Source organism: Artemia franciscana, chromosome 5 (assembly GCF_032884065.1).
Source record: "Artemia franciscana chromosome 5, ASM3288406v1, whole genome shotgun sequence".
NCBI classification, from domain to species: domain Eukaryota; kingdom Metazoa; phylum Arthropoda; class Branchiopoda; order Anostraca; family Artemiidae; genus Artemia; species Artemia franciscana.
The window spans coordinates 28,143,882-28,168,101 of record NC_088867.1 but is presented as its reverse complement, the minus strand read 5'-3'; the positions used below and the strand labels follow the sequence as shown (position 1 = coordinate 28,168,101).

Sequence of the window (24,220 nt, the reverse complement as noted above, 5' to 3'; positions counted from 1 at the left end):
GTATTGACGGGGGGTACGAACTTCCTCATATGCGTAATATGAGGGGTTTCGTCCTCTCGTCAATACCTCGCTCTTTACGCTAAAGTTCGGATTTGTTCTAATTCTTCAAGAATGAACCTTGAACCAGAAAGGTCATTTAATTAGAATAAATACCTCTTTTGAAATTATTAAAAATATTTTAGCGTCAAGAGCGAGGCATTGACGAGGGGATGAACCTCCTCATATACGTAATAATTTCTGTTCGTTTTAAGTTTTAATGTTATTTCTTACTTTCAATTGAAAAAAACCTTTTTTTTTATTTCTAATTATTTTTTGAATAATGCTGGGAAATCCAGCATCGCCTTGATGGAAATTCTCTTCCCCCGTGAAAAATTGCTCTATGGAAAGATCCTCCATTTTAACTCTCTCCCCCCAACCGGAAAAAAACTGAAAACGTCTGTATACTTCCTAATAACCAATATTATATTTAAACAATTGGCAAAGTTCATAACTTGCAGCCCTTCCTCTGGGGACTGAGGGGGATTAGGTCGTCCTCAAAGACGTGGTTATTAAATATTTCGACTATGCTGAACAAAATGGCTATCTCAAAATTTTGATCCGAGCACTTAGGGGGAAAATGAGCGCGGGAGGGGGTCTAGTTGCCCTCCATTTTTTTGGTCACTTAAAAACGGCACTAGAACTTTTAATTTATGTTCGAATGAGCCCTCTCGTGAAATTCTAGGACCACTGAGTCGATACGATCACCCCTGGAAAAAAGAACAAAAAAAAATAAATAAACACGCATCTGTGATCTTTCTTCTGGCTAGAAGTACAAAATTCCACAGTTGTGCAGATAGGAGCTTGAAACCTCTACAGTAAGGTTCTCTGATACACTGAATCTGATGATGTCATTTTCATTAAGATTCTGTGTCTTTTAGGGGGTATTTCCCCCCTTTTTTCAAAAATAAGGCAGATTATTTCAGGCTCATAACTTTTGTTTGAAAAAACTAAACTTATGTATTTAAAATCAGCATAAAAATCCGGTTCTTGAGGTGTATCTTTTGGTATCAAAATTCGTTTTTCAGAGTTTAGGTTACTATTGAGCCGGGTCGCTCCTTGCTTATAGTTCATTACCACAAACTGTTTGACAAGCAAGCTTATAGTTTGTTTCAGGTTACTATTGAGCCGGGTCGCTCCTTGCTTACAGTTCATTACCACGAACTGTTTGACAAACAAGCTTATAGTTTGTTTGATTATGTTTTTATCCGTCTCAACATTTCCTTGAAGTCCCAACTTAATACCGTAAGCCTTTTTCGAGATCCAGGATCAAACATGCCCTTTTTTCCAATAAATCCCATATGTTAACAATAGGCAACTTACATAACTTACAGTCCTTGCCCTAGGGACTGGGGGGGGGGGTGTGTCAAACTCTGAAGACATAGTTTTTGATCTTTGGACTATTTTTAACAAAATGGCCATCTACAAAATTTTGATCAGATATATTTAAGGGGCATGGGGGGCTAGTTGGCCTACGGTCACTTTTCGTTCTTAACAAATGCAATAGAACTTTTGATTTCCAATCGAATGGGCCCCGTCCAAAGTCAACCCAGAACAAAACTGGGTCGACAATTTAACATTTTATCTTCTGGGGGGGGGACTAAAATTTAATAATATACAAAAATAATTTTAGTTATCAAATGTTGAAAGCAAGTTCACTAAACTTAACCCCCCCCCTAATGTCCAAAAACCTATCACCCAAATTGTGTACATCCCATGTGTTTTTTCTGCGTTAATTCAGCTTACAGGTACAAGGGTCGAAGCAAGAGTGACCCATGGCAAAATGTTTTGAAAGCGTATATTTTAAGTTTTATTTCTGAACATAATAGGGGGAGTTGGTAAATTGTATGATATATATATATATATATATATATATATATATATATATATATATATATATATATATATATATATCTGTGTAGCTACATTACATTACATTTCTACTTACTTAAATTTCTCTGATTGCAAGCACCTTTTCATTCATAGAAGTTTTCTAAACTGACGAAACTTACCCTGTGCGCTTGGATTTTGCTTTGATTTAAGACTATCAAGAATCCGGAATCCCACATGGCAAGTATCGAAATCCAATAAAAGTCGCAAGAATGCGATTTAGTATTATTCGTAGGCAGAACACGGAAAACAGGTTTAAGAAAAACAGAAACGGCAAAAACGGCATAAAAAAAAAGAACATAACAAAAACGGTAATGAAAAAAACGGCTACCTCTTTTCTGTTTTCTTCCGTTTTCTTCAGAAAAAAAAAAAACAGAACAGAAAATGGGAAAAAAGTTTTTATAAAACAATAAAAAAAAGTTTGAAAATTCATTTTTCAATAACTGAAGTAGACATTAGATGGGATGGATTAGATCTGTGACTCTCAAAGTGATAGCTCACTTTCCTTATGTGACTATATTTCAATAAAACTGGATCAACTTGAATTTAACTATCACTTAAATTTAAACTTATTCAAGCTTAGTCAAACTCTTGTTTAAGGTGATTAAAAAAAATATGTATCAGTAACGTTCATTTAGGATTTCTCTTTTATTAGATCGAGAAGGGATTGAAAACTTTTTTAACGAAGGTGTTTCTAGAGAATATATTATTGATGATTCTGTAGAAGTAATTAGACATATTAGGTTTAACAATTTCAAATAGTACATCCTAAAAGTTATAGTGTTCAATTTTCGTTTATTTTGTTTACTTCTCTGAATGTTTGGAATTACTGCTTTATTATATCCTGTCGAAACTATTTACTATTGTTATTATTGTTGATTAAAATAATAATTTTTATTATTATTTTTTTATTTCTGGTCGTTAAAATAATGCCAGAAAATCTGACTACACCTCCACGGAAAAATCCCTCCTCCCCACAGATTTATTCTCTAGACTATTCAATCTTGGTGAAAATTTACCACGGACAATTATCATTAACATCTCCACGCGTAAAACTGCGTAGGCAAAGAGAAGGCAAGACGTAAGAAGAATTTCGCATAGGAATTCTGGCCAATCCCTACTGTGTAAAATTTCCCCTGACAAATTTCCTTCTCTTCCCATGGGAAATTATCCCTGTGGAAAATCCCACCAGCAGAAAATTCCCTCTGCCCCGCCCGAAAAATATATGCATACTTCCCAATAGTAAACTACGTAAGCAATGGGCAAATTTTGTAAAGTTTTTTTTAAATTAAATTTTTTTTTTCAAACACTCGTTTGAAAAAAAGAAAAACTTACTATAAGTTAGTGCTCGTGGGGAATTGTGGTTGCTAGTCACATACACTGAACCAGACATAAATACAGTCATAACATTACGTTAGATTCACCCAAGTCATTCATTTTTATTGTATTTTAAAACAAAAGTAACAATTTTAAATAAATGCTTCTTCAACGATTTTTTTTATAAAAACCGTTAAAGAAGGTTGTAAAATATGGCTAATAAAAAAAGATTCAAAGGAGTTATTAGCACTATTAAAAATTATGGCTTTGTACCAATTCTGGTACACGTCTGGTATTTATCTGGTAAACAAGGATAACCGGCACTCGGATCCATTCGAAATGTCGTTAAATGTCTATAAACGTTTCAATGTTATGGTTTTTTATGGCACTTGGTATTAACCAAGTGATATATAGCGATAGCAAATTCTGTCGGTCTGTCTGGCGGTCCCGGTTTTACTACTTTAGGCACTTTCAGGTAAGCTAGGACGATGAAATTTGGCAGGCGTATCAGGGACCGGACCAGATTAAATTAGAAATAGTCGTTTTCGCGATTTGACCATCTGGGGGGGAGAGTGGGGGGTCGGTTAATTCGGAAAAAATAGAAAAATGAAGTATTTTTAACTTACGAATGGGTGATGGGATCTTAATGAAATTTGATTTTTGGAAGGATATCGTGTCTCAGAGCTCTTATTTTAAATCCTAACCAGATCTGGTGACATTGGGGGGAGTTAGGGGGGAACCTAAAATCTTGGAAAACGCTTAGAATGAAGGGATCGGGATGAAACTTGATGGGAAAAATAAGCAGAAGTCCTAGATACGTGATTAACATAACCGGAACGGATCTGCTCTTTTTGGGGGAGGTGGCGGGGGGGGGGTTAATTCTGAAAATTAGAAAAAATGAGGTATTTTTAACTTACGAAGGAGTATTCGGATCATAATGAAATTTGAAGTTTGGAAGAACATTGTGTCTCAGAGCTCTTATTTTAAATCCCGACTGGATCCTGTGACATTGGGGGAATTGGGAGTGGGATAATCTAAAATCTCGGAAAACGTTTAGAGTTGAGAGATCGGGATGAAACTTGGTGGAAAAGATAAGCAGAAGTCCTAGATACGTGATTGACATAACCGGAACGGATCCTCTCTCTTTGGGGGAGTTGGGGGGGCAGGTTTAATTCTGAAAAATTAGAAAAAATGAGGTATTTTTAGCTAATGAAGGAGTGGTCGGATCTTAAAGAAATTTGATTTTCGGAAGGATATCGTGTCTCAGAGTTCTTATTTTAAATCCCGTCTGGATCCGGTGACAATAGTGGGAGTTGGGAGGGGGACCTAAAATCTTGAAAACGCTTAGAGTGGAGGTATCGGGATGAAACTTGGTGTAACAATAATCACAAGTCCCAGATACGTGATTCAAAAAGCCGGAACGGATCCGCTCTCTTTGGGGGATTTGGGGAAGGAGGGTTAATTCTGACGAATTAAAAACAATGAGGTATTTTTAACTTACGAAGGAGTGATCGGATCTTAATGAAATTTAATGTTTAGAAGGATATTGTGTCTCACAGCTCTTATTTTAAATCCCGACCGGATCCGGTTAAGTAGAAGTTGGGGGGGAACCTAAAATCTTGGAAAACGCTAAGAGTGGAGGGATCGGGATGAAACTTGGTGGGAAAAATAAGCACAAGTCCTAGATACGGGATTGACATAACTGGAAGGGATCTGCTCTCTTTGGGGGAGTTGGGGGGAGGGTTAATTTTAAAAAAATAGAAAAAATTAGGTATTTTTGACTTACGAAAGAGTTATCGTATCTTAATGAAATTTCATATTTAGTAGGACCTCGAAACTCAGATCTCTTATTTAAAATCCCGAACGGATCCAGCGTCATTAGGGGGGGGGGGGAATAATGGAAAACGCTTAAATCGGCGAGATCAGGATGAAACTTGGTGGAACGATTAAGTACAAGTCCAAGATAAGTGACAGACATAACCGGACCGGATCCGCTCTCTTTGGGGGAGTTGGGGAGAGGGTTAATTCTAAAAAATTAGGTATTTTTGACTTACGAAAGAGTTATCGTATCTTAATGAAATTTCATATTTAGAAGGACCTCGAAACTCAGATCTCTTATTTTAAATCCCGAACGGATCCAGTGTCATTAGGGGGGGGATCATGGAAAACGCTTAAATCGGAGAGACCAGATGAAACTTGGTGGAAAGAATAAGTACAAGTCCAAGATAAGTGACAGACATAACCGGACCGGATCCGCTCTCTTTGGTAGAGTTGGGGGGGGGGGTAATTCGGAAAAATTAGAAAAAAGAGGGATTTGTAACTTACGAATTGGGTGCTCAGACCTTAATGAAATTTGATATTTAGAAGGATCTTGTGCTTTAGAACTCTTATTTTAAATCTCGACCAGATTCGGTGACATTGAAGGGAGTTGGAGGGGGAAACCGGAATTCTTGGAAAACGTGAAAATCGAGGTATCTTACGAATGGGCGATCGGATCTTAATGAAACTTGATATGTAGAAGAACCTTATGTCTCAGATGCTCCATTTTCTACTCGAATCGGATCTGAGGACATAGAGGGTTGTAAGGGGGAAACAGAGATCTTGGAAACCGGAAATCTTGGAAAACCCTTAGGGTGGAGAGATCGGGATGAAACTTGATGGAGAAAAACTGAGGTATTTTTAACTTAAGAACGTGTGACCGGGTCTTAATGAAATTTGATATTTAGAAGGAACTCGTGTCTCAGAGCTCTTATTTCAAATGCCGACCAGATCTTTTGACATTGGAGGGAGTTGGAGGGGGAACCGGAAATCTTGGAAAACGCTCATAAATGTCGTAGATACTGGATTGACGTAACCGGACTGGATCCGCTCTCTTTGGTGGAGTTAGGTGGTGGGGTTCAATGCTTTGGCAAGTTTGGTGCTTCTGGACGTGCTAGGACGATGAAAATTGGTAGGCGTGTTAGGGAGCTGTACAAATTGACTTGATAAAGTCGTTTTCCCCGATTCGAACATCTGGGGGGCTGAAGGGCGAGGAAAAATTAGAAAAATTGTGGTATTTTTAGCTTACGAGTGGGTGATCGGATCTTAATGAATTTTGATATTTAGAAGGACCACGTGCTCATAACATATGAGCTCTTGGCTCTTCCGACCTCGCCACAAGTGCCATATAAGCTCTTAGATATTGTTTTTAATCAAAATTTAACTTTTAATGAAAAGGCCACCACAGTTTTAGGTCCATAATACCAGACGTGTACCAGAAATTAAGGCCACGAAAAGAAAATTTGAATTGAGGTAAGAATTTCACAGATTTTGCGAAGTGATACCCTTCAAATACCCCTACCCCTTCAACTTCCAAATTTTTAGAAGAAAGGCATCACATATTGCACCTTCTTATAACAATTTTTAAAACCTGTTTTAAACAGGTTTTTTATAAACACAAACTTTTGAGACAGGTCAGTGGCGAGTTCTGACAATGAAAAGGAGTTCGTGGTCTAAAAGGGTTTTGGAACCACTGGGTTAGATAGTCGTTTAAATACATGGTACATTTCTGATTTGCATTTGAACCTAATACAAATTTGTTTCTGGAACAAAATTGTTCTTGCTATCAAATAAATTGGAAATAGATAGAGGAAATAGAAGTCTTATTTTCAGCCAAAAATCTGAAAAAGAGGAGAACAGCGAAGTGTACCAAGATAATTGCCAAAAGGTTCGAAAAACTTCAAAGGTTTTCAAAGATGAAAATCAAATCGTTAAAGAATTCAAAACATTTTCTTGGCGAATCTTCTCAGTATTAGAATAGAAAAAAAAAGAAAATCATGTAACACCAAGATCCTATTGTTAGTTTTTGAATTCAATGTGAAGCAGTACTAGTATAAGACAAAATGGAGGAATCGGCTCTCTTTCTAAAAAAATACACAATTTCTTACCTTTCCCACAAAGGATAGCCAAAGAAGCTTGTTTATTTTATTTATTTTTCTTCTTTTTTCTACCAGGAATGAAAGCCAATCAGTTTGGCTGCCTTGTGTGGCAAAACAACAAATGTAGTCCGAAAAGGGCGACAATGCTATTGGGCATAAATGTGAAGATACTCCGATCTGTTAAAAACTATTTAAAGGTAGTTTTGTCCTGAAAGATTGTAAAACTATAACAAACTGGAAACGTATTTTACCCTCATTTATTTAAGTAGATTGACAGTTACAACAAAACAGGAGATAAATTTATTTGACACAATGACGGATTGAGGCATGTCTGTATTCAAGGAAGTCTATATTAAATTATATTTTATTTATAATCGCAACGTAACCATTTGTATAAAGACAAATTACTTCCATTACTTACTGTCACAGATTTTAACGAACTGTAACATGTTTATGAAGCCTTTTTTTAATGGACAATTTGTATAATTTGTGGCCCTTGCCCCTGGGCCTCCATAATCATGCCCCTCCCCTGAGGCAGACTTTTTAACTCTTCGACCGTTTGGTTACAATAGCTGTTTTGAAATTTGGTCCGATCCAATGTGGAAGTGCACGGGGGCAGAAACGGGAGGTGAAAGTGTGGTTGTCCTTCCTTCGAAAACTTTCGTCTTGTAATTAGTGTAGTGGGACTCTCACTTTGCCGTCTAATTAGCCCACCACTAACCGTATGCAGCCATCATTACAGTATGGTGAGGCCTATACGGGCGCGAATATATGGAAACACGTAGATCTTTATCAAGTGAGCGCTTTTGTAGTGGTAATTTTTGATTAAATCATTTTTAAGAATTAACAAGCACTTTTTTGACTGCGGAATATACACTGAAATATTTTAACATCTTCTTTTAAACAAAAAAAAAAATATTTACATCATTTGTAATAAAGAAATCTACCATCTTAACCACTCGTTTGTGCCGCCCAAGAACCTGGCTCTAGTAAATCCGGCGTGGTGAAATTAATCAATTTTTAATTTTGTATCCATTAAAATCAGTTCGATTGTATTACACGATTAATTTTATTAAGAAATAGAATTAAAAAGTTTTTATTTTAAGGAAATCAAGAACCATTAATGATAGAAGCTAGAGAGAAATGGGACATGGTGGGTTAATCCAATGCCTTGAAAAAGATACAAGAATGTTTTTATAAAATATGCATATCTTGGCTATTTAATCTTTAAAAGAGATCTAACCAAAAACCTTTTCTGTAGTCGACCCCTCCCCCTCCCCTACTTCCCATAAAGTGATTGTATTGATTCTTCTTCTTCGTATTCCTAAGGAAAATCCTAGGTACGAGTCTGAATAAAACTGTCGTTGTTTTAGATTATTAGCGTTTAAAGCCTTTTTTTCTCTGCAGGGTTATGATTAAGCGGACACTAGAAAGGCTACAGCTTCTTCATGCCACCATAAACATCCCTGTCAACATAACAAAGTATGGAACCAAGGTGAGGTTCAGTCCGTGGCTAGTCTGGTAGTGTAAATATTGCTGTAACGATGATATACCTTGTGAAACCTTAAAACCAAGTAAGTAAGTGGCAAATAAAAGTTATTTTTCAACTTTATTGCTTGCTTATTATTACTCGAATGTGCATTTAATTAGCCTTTTTTTTGTAGCCCAGATCCATGGAAGGAATTTAAATATGTGGGATTGGAGGCACTAATTGGGGATCAAGACTCCTCTAACATTCCCTCCCCTCTCTACGGCCTAAGTTATTAGCAGAAAGATAAGATTATTGCACTTTGTTTAAACTTGAATCTAGCTAAACGGAGGGTGATCTGGAAGTCCGTCAAAACTTGGTGCTGAAAGAGCTAAGTTTAAACTGCAGACTTATTTGATGCAAAACAAGCTAAAGCCAAGCTGCAGGATTTTAGTAACGTGGTGCAAAAACACGAAAATTTACCATGACTTGGTGCAGAAAGGAGCTGCTTCCAGTGGCGATTCTGACCTGTCTTATGCCTGGGACAAAATCTTGATTAGAGCCCTCCTCTGTCCCCCAAACATTTTCATGCCAAATTTTAGCGAAATTTTCATTTATTAACAAAATTTCTATTTATTTAAATCCGATTTTTTTTTTTTTTTTACTTTAGCCTCTGCAAAATTATTGATTGTCTCATCCCAACTGATTGGTTCTAATTCTTCGCATTCTATGCTCATTAACACTAAATCATTTAGTCACCCCTGGCCCCTAGTCGATCTGAAGTACGTACGTTAATATTAGAATAGAATAGAACATGATTTATTGGCTAAAATAGCACACAAGCTAGCATAAGCACGTCAGAACAATTATAATTACAATGATAAAATAAATTTTAAGGGATAAACATAGTTACAAAGTTAAATCAATTATTAAAATGCGAAACAAAATAGGGAACGAAAGAGTTTTTGTACCTCATTGTCAACATTTGGGGACACAAGTCAAGTTGAGTATTTGGAGCTCTACGAGCGTTAAGTCTTGTATTGGGAAGGATTGGGGGGTTTTCTTTGAAGGGGGAAAGAAGACGTCGATGATAGTCGGAACTAAGGCACTTGTGCCCGAAGTTCATGGTAAGGAAGTGACGTCGTGATTCCAATGTAGTGAGTTCAAGTCTAGCCAAACCTTCATCATAAGTAGTATAGGACGTCCCCAGTAAGTTTGTTAAACGACCGCTCACTACTGGCCACCAGCACTGCAATCGCTAATACATTTGATAGGCAACTCTTACGTTTGCTAAGACCCATTCGTCTCCGAATCGCAAATTAATTCTAAGAACGTGTAATTAATTAATTTGGTCTGCTTGCTTTTATTTTCAAGGAATGGTGATGAATATATGGGGAAGGTGAAAATTTTTTATTCAATTTGCTTATAATTGTTTCCAACTTCACCATCTACTTTGTTTTATAAAAATAAAATTTCAAAATTATAAAATGATCATAAATATTACATTACTTTTTTTGAGGTTTTGTGCTCCTAAAATTTCTGTGTCCGGAGCAAGTACTTCCTCTGCCCCCTCCCCCCCCTAAAACCACATCTGACTACTTCATGAGCATCTGCCAAATAATGAAGTCCCAGCTCGACATATTCATTTGGCTTTTATCAATCTGAGCGCTACAAGGCTTCGGGATTTATAAGTTGGGGATTTCCCAAACTGTTAAACTTGCTAGAATAAGGACCGTAAAGGTCAACTGTATAAAATTATCGTGATATTCACCTCACAACCCTGCCCCCCCCATACCCCACACAAAAAGAAACAATTTTTCAGCAAAAAGTAAAAAAAAACTGCTACTTTTTGTGACCAGAACCGTGGAAGTATTTTAGGTATGTATGACTGGAGGACTAAAACAGGTCTCTCGCCTCTACTACCTCCTCCCTCCTACTTTCAACTTCTTAGCAGAGATTTAGGCATGTTTCAAATTGTTTGAACCAACATTATGCAACGACCTAGATAACTAGTGGACCAAAGAAGAGTCATGGCCCTTTCAACGTTGCATCGTCTTCTTTTTTACCTCTTTAGTATTTTTGAAAATATTTTAGGATTATTATTTTTTAATATTTCATTTCCCACCAACATTGTATACACAGCAACTTTTATTAGATTAGTTTGAACTGAACTATTTTAAAAGTCCGATGTTGTCAAAATATTGGCAATCAAAGTGCAGTATAGGATAAAACTTATCTGTCTGAAAAATTATTTACTTTCTTTCTTCTGTATTGTTGATGTTTTGGGGGACTGCTAGAATTACTTTTTTACGAAATGTGCTATTTCCAACTGCCGATGTACACTAAAATACAATTAACCATAAACAATAGTTGAGGAATTTGGTTCCATCTCTTTTATATTTCAGAAGTGTGGTATAAATAGTTTTTCAATAGATGCAGTATTTCCTGTCCCCCCCACCATTTGATTAGAAGTCAACCGCTTCGTAGGATAATTGAGTGTCATACAACTATCTTGCAATTAAATTTTGGAAATATAGTAATTACAAACGTTGTATTTGATACTTTTGACAAAATAATTAAGGACCTTTATGTTATCTGTCTTCTGCAATCATTCTAAGCATATAGTACTTTTAACCATTTCATTGATTAACAAGAGCTAAGAGCTCATATGGCACTTGTGACGAGGCGAGAAGAGCTAAGAGCCAAGAGATCATATGGTATGAGCTCTAACAAAATTATATGAATCAATAGATTGATTTAAAAAGGAAAATAAGAGGCTTAATGCCGGTCAGGATTTAAAATAAGAGCTCTGAGTCACGATGTCCTTCTAAATATCAGAATTCATTAAGATCTGATCACCCACTCGTAAGTTATAAATACCTAATTTTTTCTGATATTTCCTCTCCCTTTAGCCCCCCAGATAGTCGAATCTGGGAAAACGACTTTATCAAGTCAAATTGTGCAGCTCCCTGACACGCCTACCAATTTTCATCGTCCTAGCACGTCCAGAAGCACCAAACTCGCCAAATCACTGAAGCCCTCCCCCCAACTCCCCCAAAGAGACCAAATCCAGTACGATTCTGTCAATCACGTATCAAGGACATTTGTCTATTCTATCCACCAAGCTTCATCCCGATTCCTCCACTCTAAGTGTTTTTCCAAGATTTCCACCTCCAACACCCCCCAATGTCAAAAGATCTGGTCGGGATTTGAAATAAAAGCTCTGAGACATAAATTCCTTCTAAAAATCAAATTTCATTTAGATCCGATCATCTATTCGTAAGATAAAAATACCCCAATTTTCACGTTTTCCAAAAATTCCAGTTCCTCCCCCCCAACTCCCCCCAATGTCACAGGATCTGGTCGGAAATTTAAAATTAGAACTTTAAAGCACAAGATCCTTCTAAATATCAAATTTCATTAAGATCTAGTCACCCTTTCGTAAGTTACAAATACCTCTATTTTCAAAATTCCCCCCCCCCCAATTCCACTAAAGAGAGCAGATCCGGTCCGGTTATGTCAGTCACGTATCTTAGACAGGTTTCTATTCTTCCCATCCAGTTTCATCCTAATCTCACCGCTTTAAGTATTTTCTAAGATTTCCGGTCCCCCCAACTGCCCCCCCCCCCCAATTACGCTTGATCCGGTTGAGATTTAAAATAAGAGATCTGAGTTACGAGATCCTTGTAACTATGAAGTTTCATGAAGATCCGATTACTCCTTCGTATGTTAAAAATACGTCATTTTTTCTCATTTTTCATAATCGACCCCCCCCCCCCAATAGAGCGGATCCGTTCCAATTATGTAAATCACGAATGTAAGACTTCTGATTATTTTCCCCATCAAGTTTCATCCCTATCTCTCCAATCTAAGCGTTTTCCATGATTTTAAGTTCCCCCACCCCAAACTTCCCCCAATGTCACCAGATACAGTCAGAATTTAAAATAATTGCTTTGAGACACGAGATCCTTCTAAATATCAAATTTCATTGAGATCCGATCTCTCGTTCGTAAGTTAAAAATACCTCATTTTTTCTAATTTTTCAGAATTAACCCCTCCCCCAACTACCCCAAAGAGAGCGGATCCGTTCCTTTTATGTCAATCATGTATCGAGGACTTGTGCTTATTTTTTCCACCAAGTTTCATCCCGATCCCTCCACTCTAAGTGTTTTCCAAGTTTTAGGTTTCCCCCTCCCAACTCCCCCCCTCAATGTCACCAGATCCGGTCGGGTTTAAAATAAGAGCTCTGAGCCACGATATCCTTCTAAATATCAAATTTCATTGAGATCCGATCACTCGTTCGTAAGTTAAAAATACCTCATTTTTCTAATTTTTCCGAAATACCCCCCCCCAACTACCCCAAAGAGAGCGGATCCGTTCCGTTTATGTCAATCATGTACCTAGGACTTATGTTTATTTTTCCCACCAAGTTTCATCCCGATCCCTCCACTCTAAGTGTTTTCCAAGTTTTAGGTTTCCCCCTCCCAACTCCCCCCCCCCAATGTCACCAGATCCGGTTAAGTTTTAAAATAAGAGCTCTAAGACACGATATCCTTCTAAACATCAAATTTCATTGAGATCCGATCACCGTTTCGTAAGTTAAAAATACCTCATTTTTCCTAATTTTTCAGAATTACCCCCCTCCCACCCTCCAAATACCCCAAAGAAAGCGCATCCGTTCCGTTTATGTCAATCATGTATCTAGGACTTGTGTTTATTTTTCCCACCAAGTTTCATCCCGATCCCTCCACTCTGTGTTTTCCAAGATTTTAGGTTCCCCCCCTCCAACTCCCCCCAAGCTCATCAGATTCAGTCGGGATTTACTTCATTTTTTCTATTTTTTACGAATTAACCGGCCCCCCACTCCCTCCCCTCAGATGGTCAAATTGGGAAAACGACTATTTCTAATTTAAGCTGGTCATGTCCCTGATACGCCTGCCAAATTTCATCGTCCTAGCTTACCTGGAAGTGCCTAAAGTAGCAAAACCGGAACCAACAGAATTGGCGATTGCTATAACCAAGTGACATATTATGTCACTTGGTTAATACCAAGTGCCATAAAAACCGATGATTTTTTAAAAACAATTGAAGGATTTTTTCCATCTCTGTAATATTTGTGAAAATATTTAGAATTAGAATTGTTTAAATATAGTTTTTCCCACCGCCTATTTTGACTAAATATATTTCCAACCAACTACTTTGATTAAATGGCAGTAATTCTTGAAAAATCACTCTGGGCTTCTTCCATCTCTTTAGTACTTGCGGAAGTATTTTAGAAGTATCTCTTTTTTAAATATTATTTTCCTGAATCTTTTTTCTAAAATTTAATCATTCTTGAAGAGTAACTCAAGTAAAAAGCCTAAGTAAATTTAAAAACTTTTTCCGCAAAACAAGTTTTTCAAAGAAAAGTTAAGAGCTCCATTTAGCCAAATATGAGAGAAAATAAGGTCAAATAATCTTCCAAGCGTAAAACTACCACAAATCACTATCGATAAATAAATGAAACTAAAAAAGAAGAGAAATTATAATAAATAGCCGAATCAAGCTCACAACGAGCAAAAATTAACATCAGTATGGCTGATAACCCCCCTGCCTTCTCAAGACCATAAAATAATTTGCGCTTTACTCAAAGAAAAAAAACGAATGGCCGTGGATTGTCAGTTTAATTGACATATACTGATATTTATTCCTTATAGTTGTGATAATTTTTATTTATGAAGGTAAAAAAAAGTGAAAACATTTAAAACGTGTTTTTTTATTAATTATTTTATCATGACCGCTGACAAAATTGTCATCTTTAAAACTGAATCGCCTGTAAGTAGTCCTACTCAGAGACAAAAGCGGAAAAGACAAAATCAACTTGGGTTGATCAATGGCCTCAATTCACAGTAGTTATTAGGGGAGGGGATTAAAAAACATTTTCGAAAATCCCGAGAGGAGAATTTTTTTTAAAGAAAAAACAAATTGTTTCTGCAGTACCCCCAACTCCAGATCCAAAGGTTGAACCGATCGTTCGCACTCTAATATTCTGGGCCCCATATTCTTATATGCTAAAGATTTTAAGCTCAATTCTTCCAAAATGTTTCAAACATGTGAATTTATCAAGAAATTGATCACATTTCTTTAAAATTATCAAATAAATTAATTAAAAATTAATCAAAAAAAAATTAATCAAAATGAAAATTATCAGATATGAACACAACAACTGCAGACAAACTATCATTTAAAGCAAGACAATCATCAAGCCTCCATGGCGCAATCGGTTAAGGTGCAAATGGAGTGGAAGCCATCCCTTAAAAACGGAAAAATCCCTTACGAGGCATAAACATTATTTTCACACAATGCCTCAGAGCCCATGGGCAAGGGTTGTAAGGTATGCCCTGCGGCATATAAAGTTTTATTGAACGGGTGGTCATATACGCTTTGGATCGGATGGAGCTCAATTTATTGGAAGTCCGAAGTTATAGTCCCCTTTTTACGAGTCAAAAATGAATGGAGGGCAATCAATCCCCCCCAAGCCTATCATTCCCCAAAACATATCCGATCGAAATTTTAAGAGATCTATTTTGTTCAACTTTGTTAAAAGGTCCAGTAATTATGTCTTTGGGGTTGTTAACCTCCCCATTGCCCTCGGGACAAGGGCTGTAAGCTAGGCAACTCGTTCATTGTCTACACACAGTATATGCTAATGAGAAAGGTATGCATGTTTGAACTTTACTTTCCAAGAAGACGGGGTAAACTTAGGTGAGCCTTTCAGAGAATCTTGAGGGGAGTGTTGAACTAAATCAAAACACATTATGTGTATAAGGATTGTCATAAGGGTGTAACAAAGGAATAACTGAGTATATTAATTTGGAAAATTCAAAAAATGATAAGGGATATAATCAAAAAGGCAATATTTGCATGCTACCAATACTACCACAACTACCACCATTACTACTACCATACTACTTTATTTACAGTATTGAGGGGAAATTCGAGCTAAATCAAAAGATTCTATGGGTATGAAAATTGTTAAAACCGCGCATCTCAAGAACTGATTTGGGTATTAAGTTGAAACTTCAAAGAATGCTTAAAGGGGAAGATCATCTCACCAAAAGGCAATATGTGCACTTTTGGTGAGATGAGTCAAAAGTGCCTCATACTCTTTGACAATCCTTGCGCAACTATTGCTTCTCAGCCTTTGGGCAAAGATACAGTGTAGTATTTGTTCTCATCAGCTTAATATTTAATACGGTCTATACATAGGGTCCAGTTTATTAAACTGATTTTTAGAAACCATAGAGATGTCGGGGCTTGCTCTGCTTCCTCCGCGTGTTGTCCCGGTATTGCAGGATCTGTGGAATCGGCACATACTATACTCACGAGGCTGGAGAACTGCCTTGTTCATGACGGAGACGCCCCCAGGATTAGGGCTTTCCATTGCACTTTGGATTGACTGACCCCTGAGAATACCCCGAATTTGGTTAACTCAATAGCGTAATTTTTGTTGTGGGGGAATGCTTTTGCGTGAACCCGGGTCTATACATTGTAAAATATCATCCTTTGGGTTCTTTCATATTTCACATATTATTTAGCTTAAAAGAAAAACTACACAATTTTTTGTTATTGTTAAGACGATAATGTGACATGTAAACTTGACCTTTTAGGCTTTTTTGAAAAACATATTTTCTTGATAACTTCATATGTTTGAAATAGGTTCGAAGAATTGTCATTGAAAAGAGGCGTGTTTTCTTGGGTGTTTTATTAAAGCAATTGAAAGCACAACACAAATCGCATTTCCTGGGAATGTGTATCTGGGATCGGTTCACCCTTGTCCAGGGAAAACCTAATCTCATCCCTGCCAGTGTTTTTTTTTTACTATCAAGCATTTCAACTGTGATACAATTGCAAATGGTTGATCGAGAAATTTTAGTATCGTTAAACTGTTCGAGACAATTATAATTGATTTAAAAAAAAGCAGATCAACGTTTTGAATTGAAAGCACGGCCTTCATCATACATATTTTCAAAATTTTAAATTTTATTTTATTTTCAATAAAATAAAATTTTAAGTAAATTTTATTTTCAGGGAAACAATCTTTGTCTAAGGGGACTTTTCCATTTTTAAGAGATGGCTTCTGCTCCATTCGCGCCTTAATCGATTTCGCCACGGAGACTTGATCATTGTTTTGCTTTAAATGACAGTTTGTATGCAGTTGTATGCAAATGATAATTTCTTGATAAAGTCACATGTTTGAAATATATTGAAAAAATTGAGCCTAAAATCACAAGCTTATAAGAACACGGGGCCCAGAATATTGGAGTGCGAATGATCTGTTCAACTTCGTGATCGTGGGGGGGGGGGGAAGGTACTGCAGAAACAATTTGTTTTTTTTAACAGAATTCTCCTCTCTGGATTTTAAAAACTTTTTTTTATCCCTTCTCCTACTAATTACCATGAATTGACACCATTTATCAACACTAGTTCCGACTATTGGCTGCTAAATGGCAAAATTACGTGTCTCTGACTTATGGCCTATATTCTTTTTTTTTGCTGCTCTTATTTTGTCTTTTCCACTTTTGTCTCTGAGCTGGACTATAACTTACAGGTAATGTAGTGTTAAAGATGACAATTTTGTATGACTTGATAATTTTTTGCTTACCATAGAAATTTTAAAATTAACTTTTAGATGGTGTGATAAGTTTTGAACTGTTTGAAAAATGCAAAATAAGCTTATAAATTAATTAAATGTTATTTAAGGATGGCAGCCGCAAATAAGTTTACGACCAAACTTTGTTACTCGTATTCTTGTAAGGTCTTCGACAATCTTTGCGCATTATCGCTTCTCAGCCTTTGGGCAAAGATCATTGTGTAGTATTTGTTTTCATCAGCTTAATATCTAATACGGTCCATACATAGGGCCCAGTTTATTCAATTGATTTTTAGAAACCGGAAGGGTATGCTCCTCTCCCTCTTCGCGTCGACCCGGTATTGCAGTATCTATGGGATCGGCGCACCCTTGTGTAGGGTAAACCTAAGCTCGTGGCCGCTATTTAATTTTCACTATGAAGTATTTCAACTCTAATGCATAATTTTAAATTGCTAGTCGACTGGTCGTTAAGCTATTTGAGACTTATAATTGATTTGTAAAAAACTCGTCAAAATTCGAACTAAAAGCTTGGTGTTGGTGATGAGAGACCAGTATTTCAATACTCTCTGAAATAACAGCCACATGCAATTGGGTGGCTAAGCTTCATATCTGATATGGGACACAGAATGTTAGAGTGCGAATGACCTGTTCAACTCTGGTATCGGGGGTGCAGGGTACTGTAGAATCTATCGGCAAAACTAGGTCCTTTAAGCTTCGGTTTTCACGTCGAGACGACTTATTAGCAGTCATTTCCTCGGCAGCGATAATCGAGTATGAACTAATCCGCGTCGAGAAGTTTCTCCCTCTCCCTCCTCCCTGCTACAACTGCCAAGCTTGCGGATGAAGGCCGTGCTTTCAATTCAAAATGTTGATCTGTTTTTTAAAATCAATTATAATTATATCAAATAGTTTAACGATTCTAAAATTTCTCTATCAACAATTTATAAATGCATCAGAGTTGAAATGCTTGATAGTAAAAAACACTGGCAGGGATGAGCTTAGGTTTTCCCTGGATAAGGGTGAACCGATCCCAGCTATACATTCCCAGGGAATGCGAATTGTGTTGTACTTTCAGTTTCTTTAATAAAACACCCAAGAAAACACGCCCCTTTTCAATGACAATTTTTCCACCGTATTTCAAACATATGAAGTTATCAAGAAATTATGTTTTTCAAAAAGGCCTAAAAGATCAAGTTTACATGTCGCATTATCGTCTTAACAATAACAACAAATTGTGTAGTTTTTCTTTTAAACCAAATGATATATGAAACGTGAAAGAACCTAAAGGATGATATTTTACAATGTATAGACCCCGGTTCACGAAAAAGCATTCCCCCACAAAAAATTACGCTATTGAGTTACCCAATTTCGGAATATTCTCAGGGGTCAGTCAATCCAAAGTGTAATGAAGAGCCCTAACCCTGGGAGCGCCTCGTTCATGAACAAGGCAGTTCTCCAGCCTGGTGACTATAATATATATGAATCCCCTAGATAAGGGTGCGCCGATCCCACAGATACTGCAATACCGGAACAACACGTGGAGGGAGCAGAGCAAGCCCCGACATCCCTCTGGTTTCTAAAAATCAGTTTAATAAATTGGACCCTATGTATGGACCGGATTAGATATTAAGATGATGAGAACAACTACTACACTGTCTTTGCCCAAAGGCTGAGAAGCGATAATTGCGCAAGGATTGTCAAAGAGCTTATAAAAATACGAGAAAAAAATCTGGCCGCAAATTTATTTGCGGTTGCTCACGCAATGTGGGGAATGTTCACGCCGATATTGCGAAAACCGGGGCGGACTTTTTTTTTAGCAATGATGCGTTAATGGAAGGAAAGAAAATTTTGTGAAATTTTGCAAATTGAATGAATCGCCCAAATGACCAACAGAAAGCTGCATATAACTGTCTGGACATGCTTAAAATTCTTGAAAATTGTGATGAAAAGTAGATACTACTACCACGTTTCGCGCTGTACGAGCCTGACGAAGTACCAGTTGTCACAGGGGAATCAATTACTACGTTTAACCGTAAAGTTGACGAACTATATGTCAAATTCGGTAATTATGTCCTGTCGAACCGCAACCCGTTACCTTCTTTGTCTCAAGCCTCCACACAGTCATCCAGACCCTCTTTTGCCGTTATATTAAAGAATCCATCTAAAGAGCTGAAAGAAGCCAAAAGCCGCAAGACTTTTATTGATAACGTGTGGTGACTCAAAGTTGGCAGTAACTAAGGTTAGACCGGAAAAGATACTTGGCGCCTCGTCGTAAGTAATAAAAATGAAGCTACTGCTGTAGCTGATGCTATCAAATCTAAGGACCAATCGCTAAGACTAGAGCTAAAAGTTTCAGTCCATTATGGAATTGCCCCTTTCGTTCCTGACAGTGTTACTGAAGGTCAGTTACAGAACTTGATTGCTAACTATATCGAAGATAACCCGTACAGGAGAGCCGCCAGAATTAGTATGAAAATGATCGTCATCCTACGGTGTTTAGATATTCAATCGAAGCAAATTTTGTATTTTTGATCCTGAGATGTTGGATTTTCAGTAGGGCTCACAATTCTTGCGACGTCTTCGATATTCTCGAAATGAGAACCTCAAATTGAGGTCAAACCACCACTCATATTTAATTCATACAGTATCGTCTTGTAGCAGGATTTTCTCTACTCTTTCCGCTGTATACCACATATGAGTATATCGGCTGGTGCTTAGGAGCCCATGAGGTACACATAAGGATCACTTTTTGTTTTTCCTCAAATAGGATGTTACACTACATACTAGCCTCAAGGAGGTGTAGTAACGTTCTCATTCCTAAAGAAACACACGTTTCTACCTCGACAGATTAAAAAATTAGCATTTCGACACATTTTGTCAAAAGAAAGTTGACGACCACTCTTTGACTGGATTCATAATTCCAAATTTTTCATGACGAGAATTTTGGCACCGCTTAGGAATAAACAATAGAAACTTTGCTTATCTAAGATAGCACCTATCGATTTTACCGGTGTCACTCTCGGTAAGTAGATTAAACGCACTGGCGAGGGAACTAACGTAGGGTTGGTACACTGAACGATAAATTGAAGCAAGCGATATCCTGAAGTACCACCCCCATTTGGAACAACAGTCTTGTAATCACGTTTAATGGCGACGGTTGTGACCTTCACAGCGGTTTGCCTGGTTTTGTGCAGCTTTTCTGAAATAATGAAGCCAAGATATTTCAAGTATGACACAACAGGAACCGAATAATTTCCACGGGTAAACCTGTCATTTTTAGCTGTGTTGAAACTTAGGAACTCATACTTTTCGATACGTCCGATAGACCGAAATTCACTTTGCACTCTATTCAGGTTACCTTACAAGTCTGCCTTCGATCTGCTGAGCGGAAGAACATGATCGTCGTAAGCTATGTAACATAAGTTGGTACTGCAAAGTAGAAGAGATTAAGAGATGTGGTTTAGAATCTTAGAGATTGCATGTCTGAAAATGAAAGGACTAAGAATACTTTCTTGCCTTACACCTCTTTTGACTTTATTTGGTTCTGATACTGTGCCTCTCTATTTGGCAGATACTGCCGAATTTGCGTACAAAAATTTTACAATTTTGAAGATACTCACACTTACGCCGCTGTGCAAAAACGTAAAAAGATTGCATGTTATCTCCAAAAAGCCCAGTGTGAGATAACAAAGGATAAAAGTTGAATGTTTTTCCTGTCGCATTTGGCTAGAAGGTCCAATGTTTCTGAAAAAGCTAAATCTGTTGATCGGTTTCTTGCAGCTTTAGATACTACTGCTGGTTTCTATCTTCATTCAAAATGTTGCTTAAATCTGAAATTCTCACAAAGAATCAAAATATTAACATGCTCAGGATCGTGCCTACCAGTGGGGGAGAAAAGAGGCGGCTGGAAGCCTACCCTAGAAGACTTTCGTGTTAGAAAATTGTATTAAATATCACCAAACTCTTTCTTTTGCAAGTTATAACGCTTTTATAGTATTCTTTTTATATCTTTTATAGTATTATAACTATCTTTTTGACAAAAGAAATTTTTGACAAAATAAATTAAAAAAATTAGTAAATTTACAGCTTTAAAATCCATATTCGTTGAGTATTTTTGTTAGACTAATTCTTACAAAGCAAGCAAATATAAAACAAAAGAACAGTAAACCATCTCTAACAACATTGTGGATACAAAAAAGTTTTTTTTGGGAATAATTAAAACTAATTTCGTTAAACTGAAGGAACCTACATGTATAAAAACTATGATGTTAATATTAATACGTTATTTGTGATTAACAGATGGGCTAAACTTAGAAATCTTTAAAGTTTCTTAAAATTTGTAAAACATTCTAAACATGGTGATCTTCAAAACTTTCTAGTTTCATCAAATATCTGCTTCAAAACATTAGGTAAAATTTTGACTATCTTTAATATCTAATAGGTGTCTACGCTCAGACTTCCCATATTTTGATGTAAATTTACATAAATTAACAAATTCTAACTAGGAAGTATTTTTGAAATGTCTTTCAGACAGGACATCTCCGATTTTCCTAGTAGATTCGGTAAATCTCGTATGTTTCTTTTTGATCTTCCCACCGAAAGTCCCAATTAGCCCCCTTCCCAGTACTTCCTGGATGTGGGGTATACATCCCTAAGTCTTGCTATTACTTTCCCAAATAAGGCAGATCAGAATTAAAAGATTTTTTCAACGCTCTGTAACTTAGTTTTGAAATTTCTGGCTTTTAACACTTGATGTGAGACCCCCAAGACCAGGGAAGAGCTAAACTCAACGTTCGAACATCAATTATTCACAGAACACTTATGTTTTAGTTGTATGATAAAACCTGATGATCTTAATGATTTATTTCATCAGTTCTTTTTTCTGGGGGAGGGGGGGGGCTTTTTTAGCAACGTAAAATTTCCCTATTGTGATTTGGGTCGTGAGAGCTGTTTTACAGAAGGAAGTTCTTTCCAATGCAGGTTCAATGTTCAAGAATAAAAAGCATAAAATGGCCTATCCTAGATAATCAGGAGCTATTGACAAAACTCCACCTCTTCAACTTCTTTTACACCTTAATTTTAACGATTTAATAAATTTTTATCATAAAATAAAAATTATGAATAGGCGGTTGGAAAACAACAAAAAAGCATAAACGCATAGATTTCTGTTAAGCTTTGGCCATTTGGATCGATATCTAATTACGTCATCAGAGTTCTTGGATGATTTATTTTACTGTGACATAGTGCACTTTTTCATATGCTTGGTTTATATTTTTACTCAAATTGTTGCTTGAATCTGAAATTCTGACTAAGAATCAACATATTAACATGCTCAGGAACTTGCCTACCAGTGGGGAGAAAAGAGCGGTGAACGATCTCTAAACTATTTTTAGGCCTCTAATCTACACATATAATACATATATATATATATATATATATATATATATATATATATATATATATATATATATATATATATATATATATATATATATATATATATATATATATATATATATATATATATATATATATATATATATATATATATATATACAACAAGTATAGAAATTGGCTGTTATAATCAATTCTTAAATTCTATTTGCAGGAAATTGATTCTGTTTACATGCTGTGCAAATAGAACTAGTCGAAAATTCAGATGGAGAACAATATGGTAATGGAATTCTAAAGCTTCAAGGTTTGGAAAGTATGGGAGATAATAATTTTACAAATTGTGCGAACTAAAATGTTGATTTGTAAATTTTGTGGTTCAGCATGTTACTGTTGCTAGTCTGGTGGATATTGTTCATTATATGTGGGAATTGAATAATCTAGAGTGAGAGTGCTGTATTGACTTTGCAATGTCATTAAATTGCCTCAATTTGTCTTTCAATCCTTTCAATAAATTTTTTATGTGGAATTTTGTTCTTCCTTTTTTCAGTTATTAGGAGCTAAGGTCGTGTAATAAAATTCCAGCTGCATAGCAGCATTTGGTAAACATGCTTGAATCATCCGGACGCCAAAGGACACATAATTACTGTGCTTTCGTCTTTTTTTTCCTTGTGAGTTTTTTTTTTACTAAATAGCTTTTCTATTTTAAAATGTAAGTGAATATGCAGAAAACCGGCTTTTTGCTTACTCATAACGGTATGCTAGGTAAACGAAACTTTGAGGAATGGATCTACATCCAAACTAGGGCAAAGGAAGGCATCTATAAGTTTACACCTTCCCTTCTCTTTTCAACACTGACTTTCTACACTCTTGTTACATGTCGGTTATAGGCGACAAATTCGACTTGGAGTACAGGTTAAATTTTGGGAACCGTCTTGACAGAGCCTACAGTCGAGGAAAAGCACTCTTCAACCTAAGTTGAAGAAAGTCTTCCCGTTATCTTTTAAGCCTTACAAGCAGGAAGTGGCTTTATAAGTTAAATTGAAAAAATCTTTCTAGGTCCATCTCTGAGACTTTCATTCACGTGTAAATTCCAAGCTCTACGAGCAGCTGCAGCTTGTCACTTAAACCGTCTTACTCGTTTCGAGCCATTTATGAATTTGTCTTAAGTTCCTAAATTTCCATTCAGGAATTTAAGACATACTTTTGAAGCTTTTCACGCGTATCAGTTTTCAGTAAAACCATCAGTAAGATGTTGACAAATTATTCGTAATTGAACAACTGCAACAATCTTCACTACCCCCTAAAAGTCAAATAATCTTAACGAAAATCACTGCATCAGGTTCAGCGTATAGAATAACCCAGATGTAAAAGTTTCAAGCTGCTAGCTGCAAAAAAGTGGAGTTTTGTACATTGAATTCCATATTCGAAACAACCTTTCGTTAGCGAAAATCTGATGCTCTATGCTTATCAACGTCTAAACTAAGACTATTCTAAAACAACTTGCCAGTCTTTACTTCGAAATTATTTCTGGAAGTTTATTTTAATATATTCTTGCTTCCCAGGGGG

General features: G+C 36.5%; 1 protein-coding gene and 4 non-coding genes across 12 annotated transcripts in view; 3 read left to right on the top strand and 2 right to left on the bottom strand.

Moving 5' to 3' along the window:
* LOC136027208 (PRADC1-like protein) overlaps positions 1-23,180 on the top strand; it is a 52,085-nt gene extending 28,905 nt beyond the window's left edge. For 7 of the 8 annotated variants that reach the window (XM_065704232.1, XM_065704230.1, XM_065704231.1 and 4 more), the window contains exons 6-7: positions 8,568-8,734; positions 22,869-23,180. In XM_065704232.1, the coding sequence (XP_065560304.1) occupies positions 8,568-8,685 (118 nt within the window). In that variant the 3' untranslated portion in view covers positions 8,686-8,734; positions 22,869-23,180. Of the gene's footprint in view, positions 1-8,567; positions 8,739-22,868 lie in introns of all 8 variants that reach the window. The other variant, XR_010617539.1, reaches the window with a different exon arrangement.
* Positions 15,986-16,148, top strand: LOC136027790 (U1 spliceosomal RNA). Its single transcript, XR_010617655.1, has one exon. It is a non-coding gene; the product is annotated as a U1 spliceosomal RNA (small nuclear RNA).
* LOC136027793 (U2 spliceosomal RNA) lies at positions 17,449-17,632 on the top strand. The gene has a single exon (XR_010617658.1). It is a non-coding gene; the product is annotated as a U2 spliceosomal RNA (small nuclear RNA).
* LOC136027791 (U1 spliceosomal RNA) lies at positions 18,571-18,731 on the bottom strand. The gene has a single exon (XR_010617656.1). It is a non-coding gene; the product is annotated as a U1 spliceosomal RNA (small nuclear RNA).
* LOC136027795 (U2 spliceosomal RNA) lies at positions 18,753-18,941 on the bottom strand. Its single transcript, XR_010617660.1, has one exon. It is a non-coding gene; the product is annotated as a U2 spliceosomal RNA (small nuclear RNA).
* Positions 23,181-24,220: the final 1,040 nt, after the last annotated feature.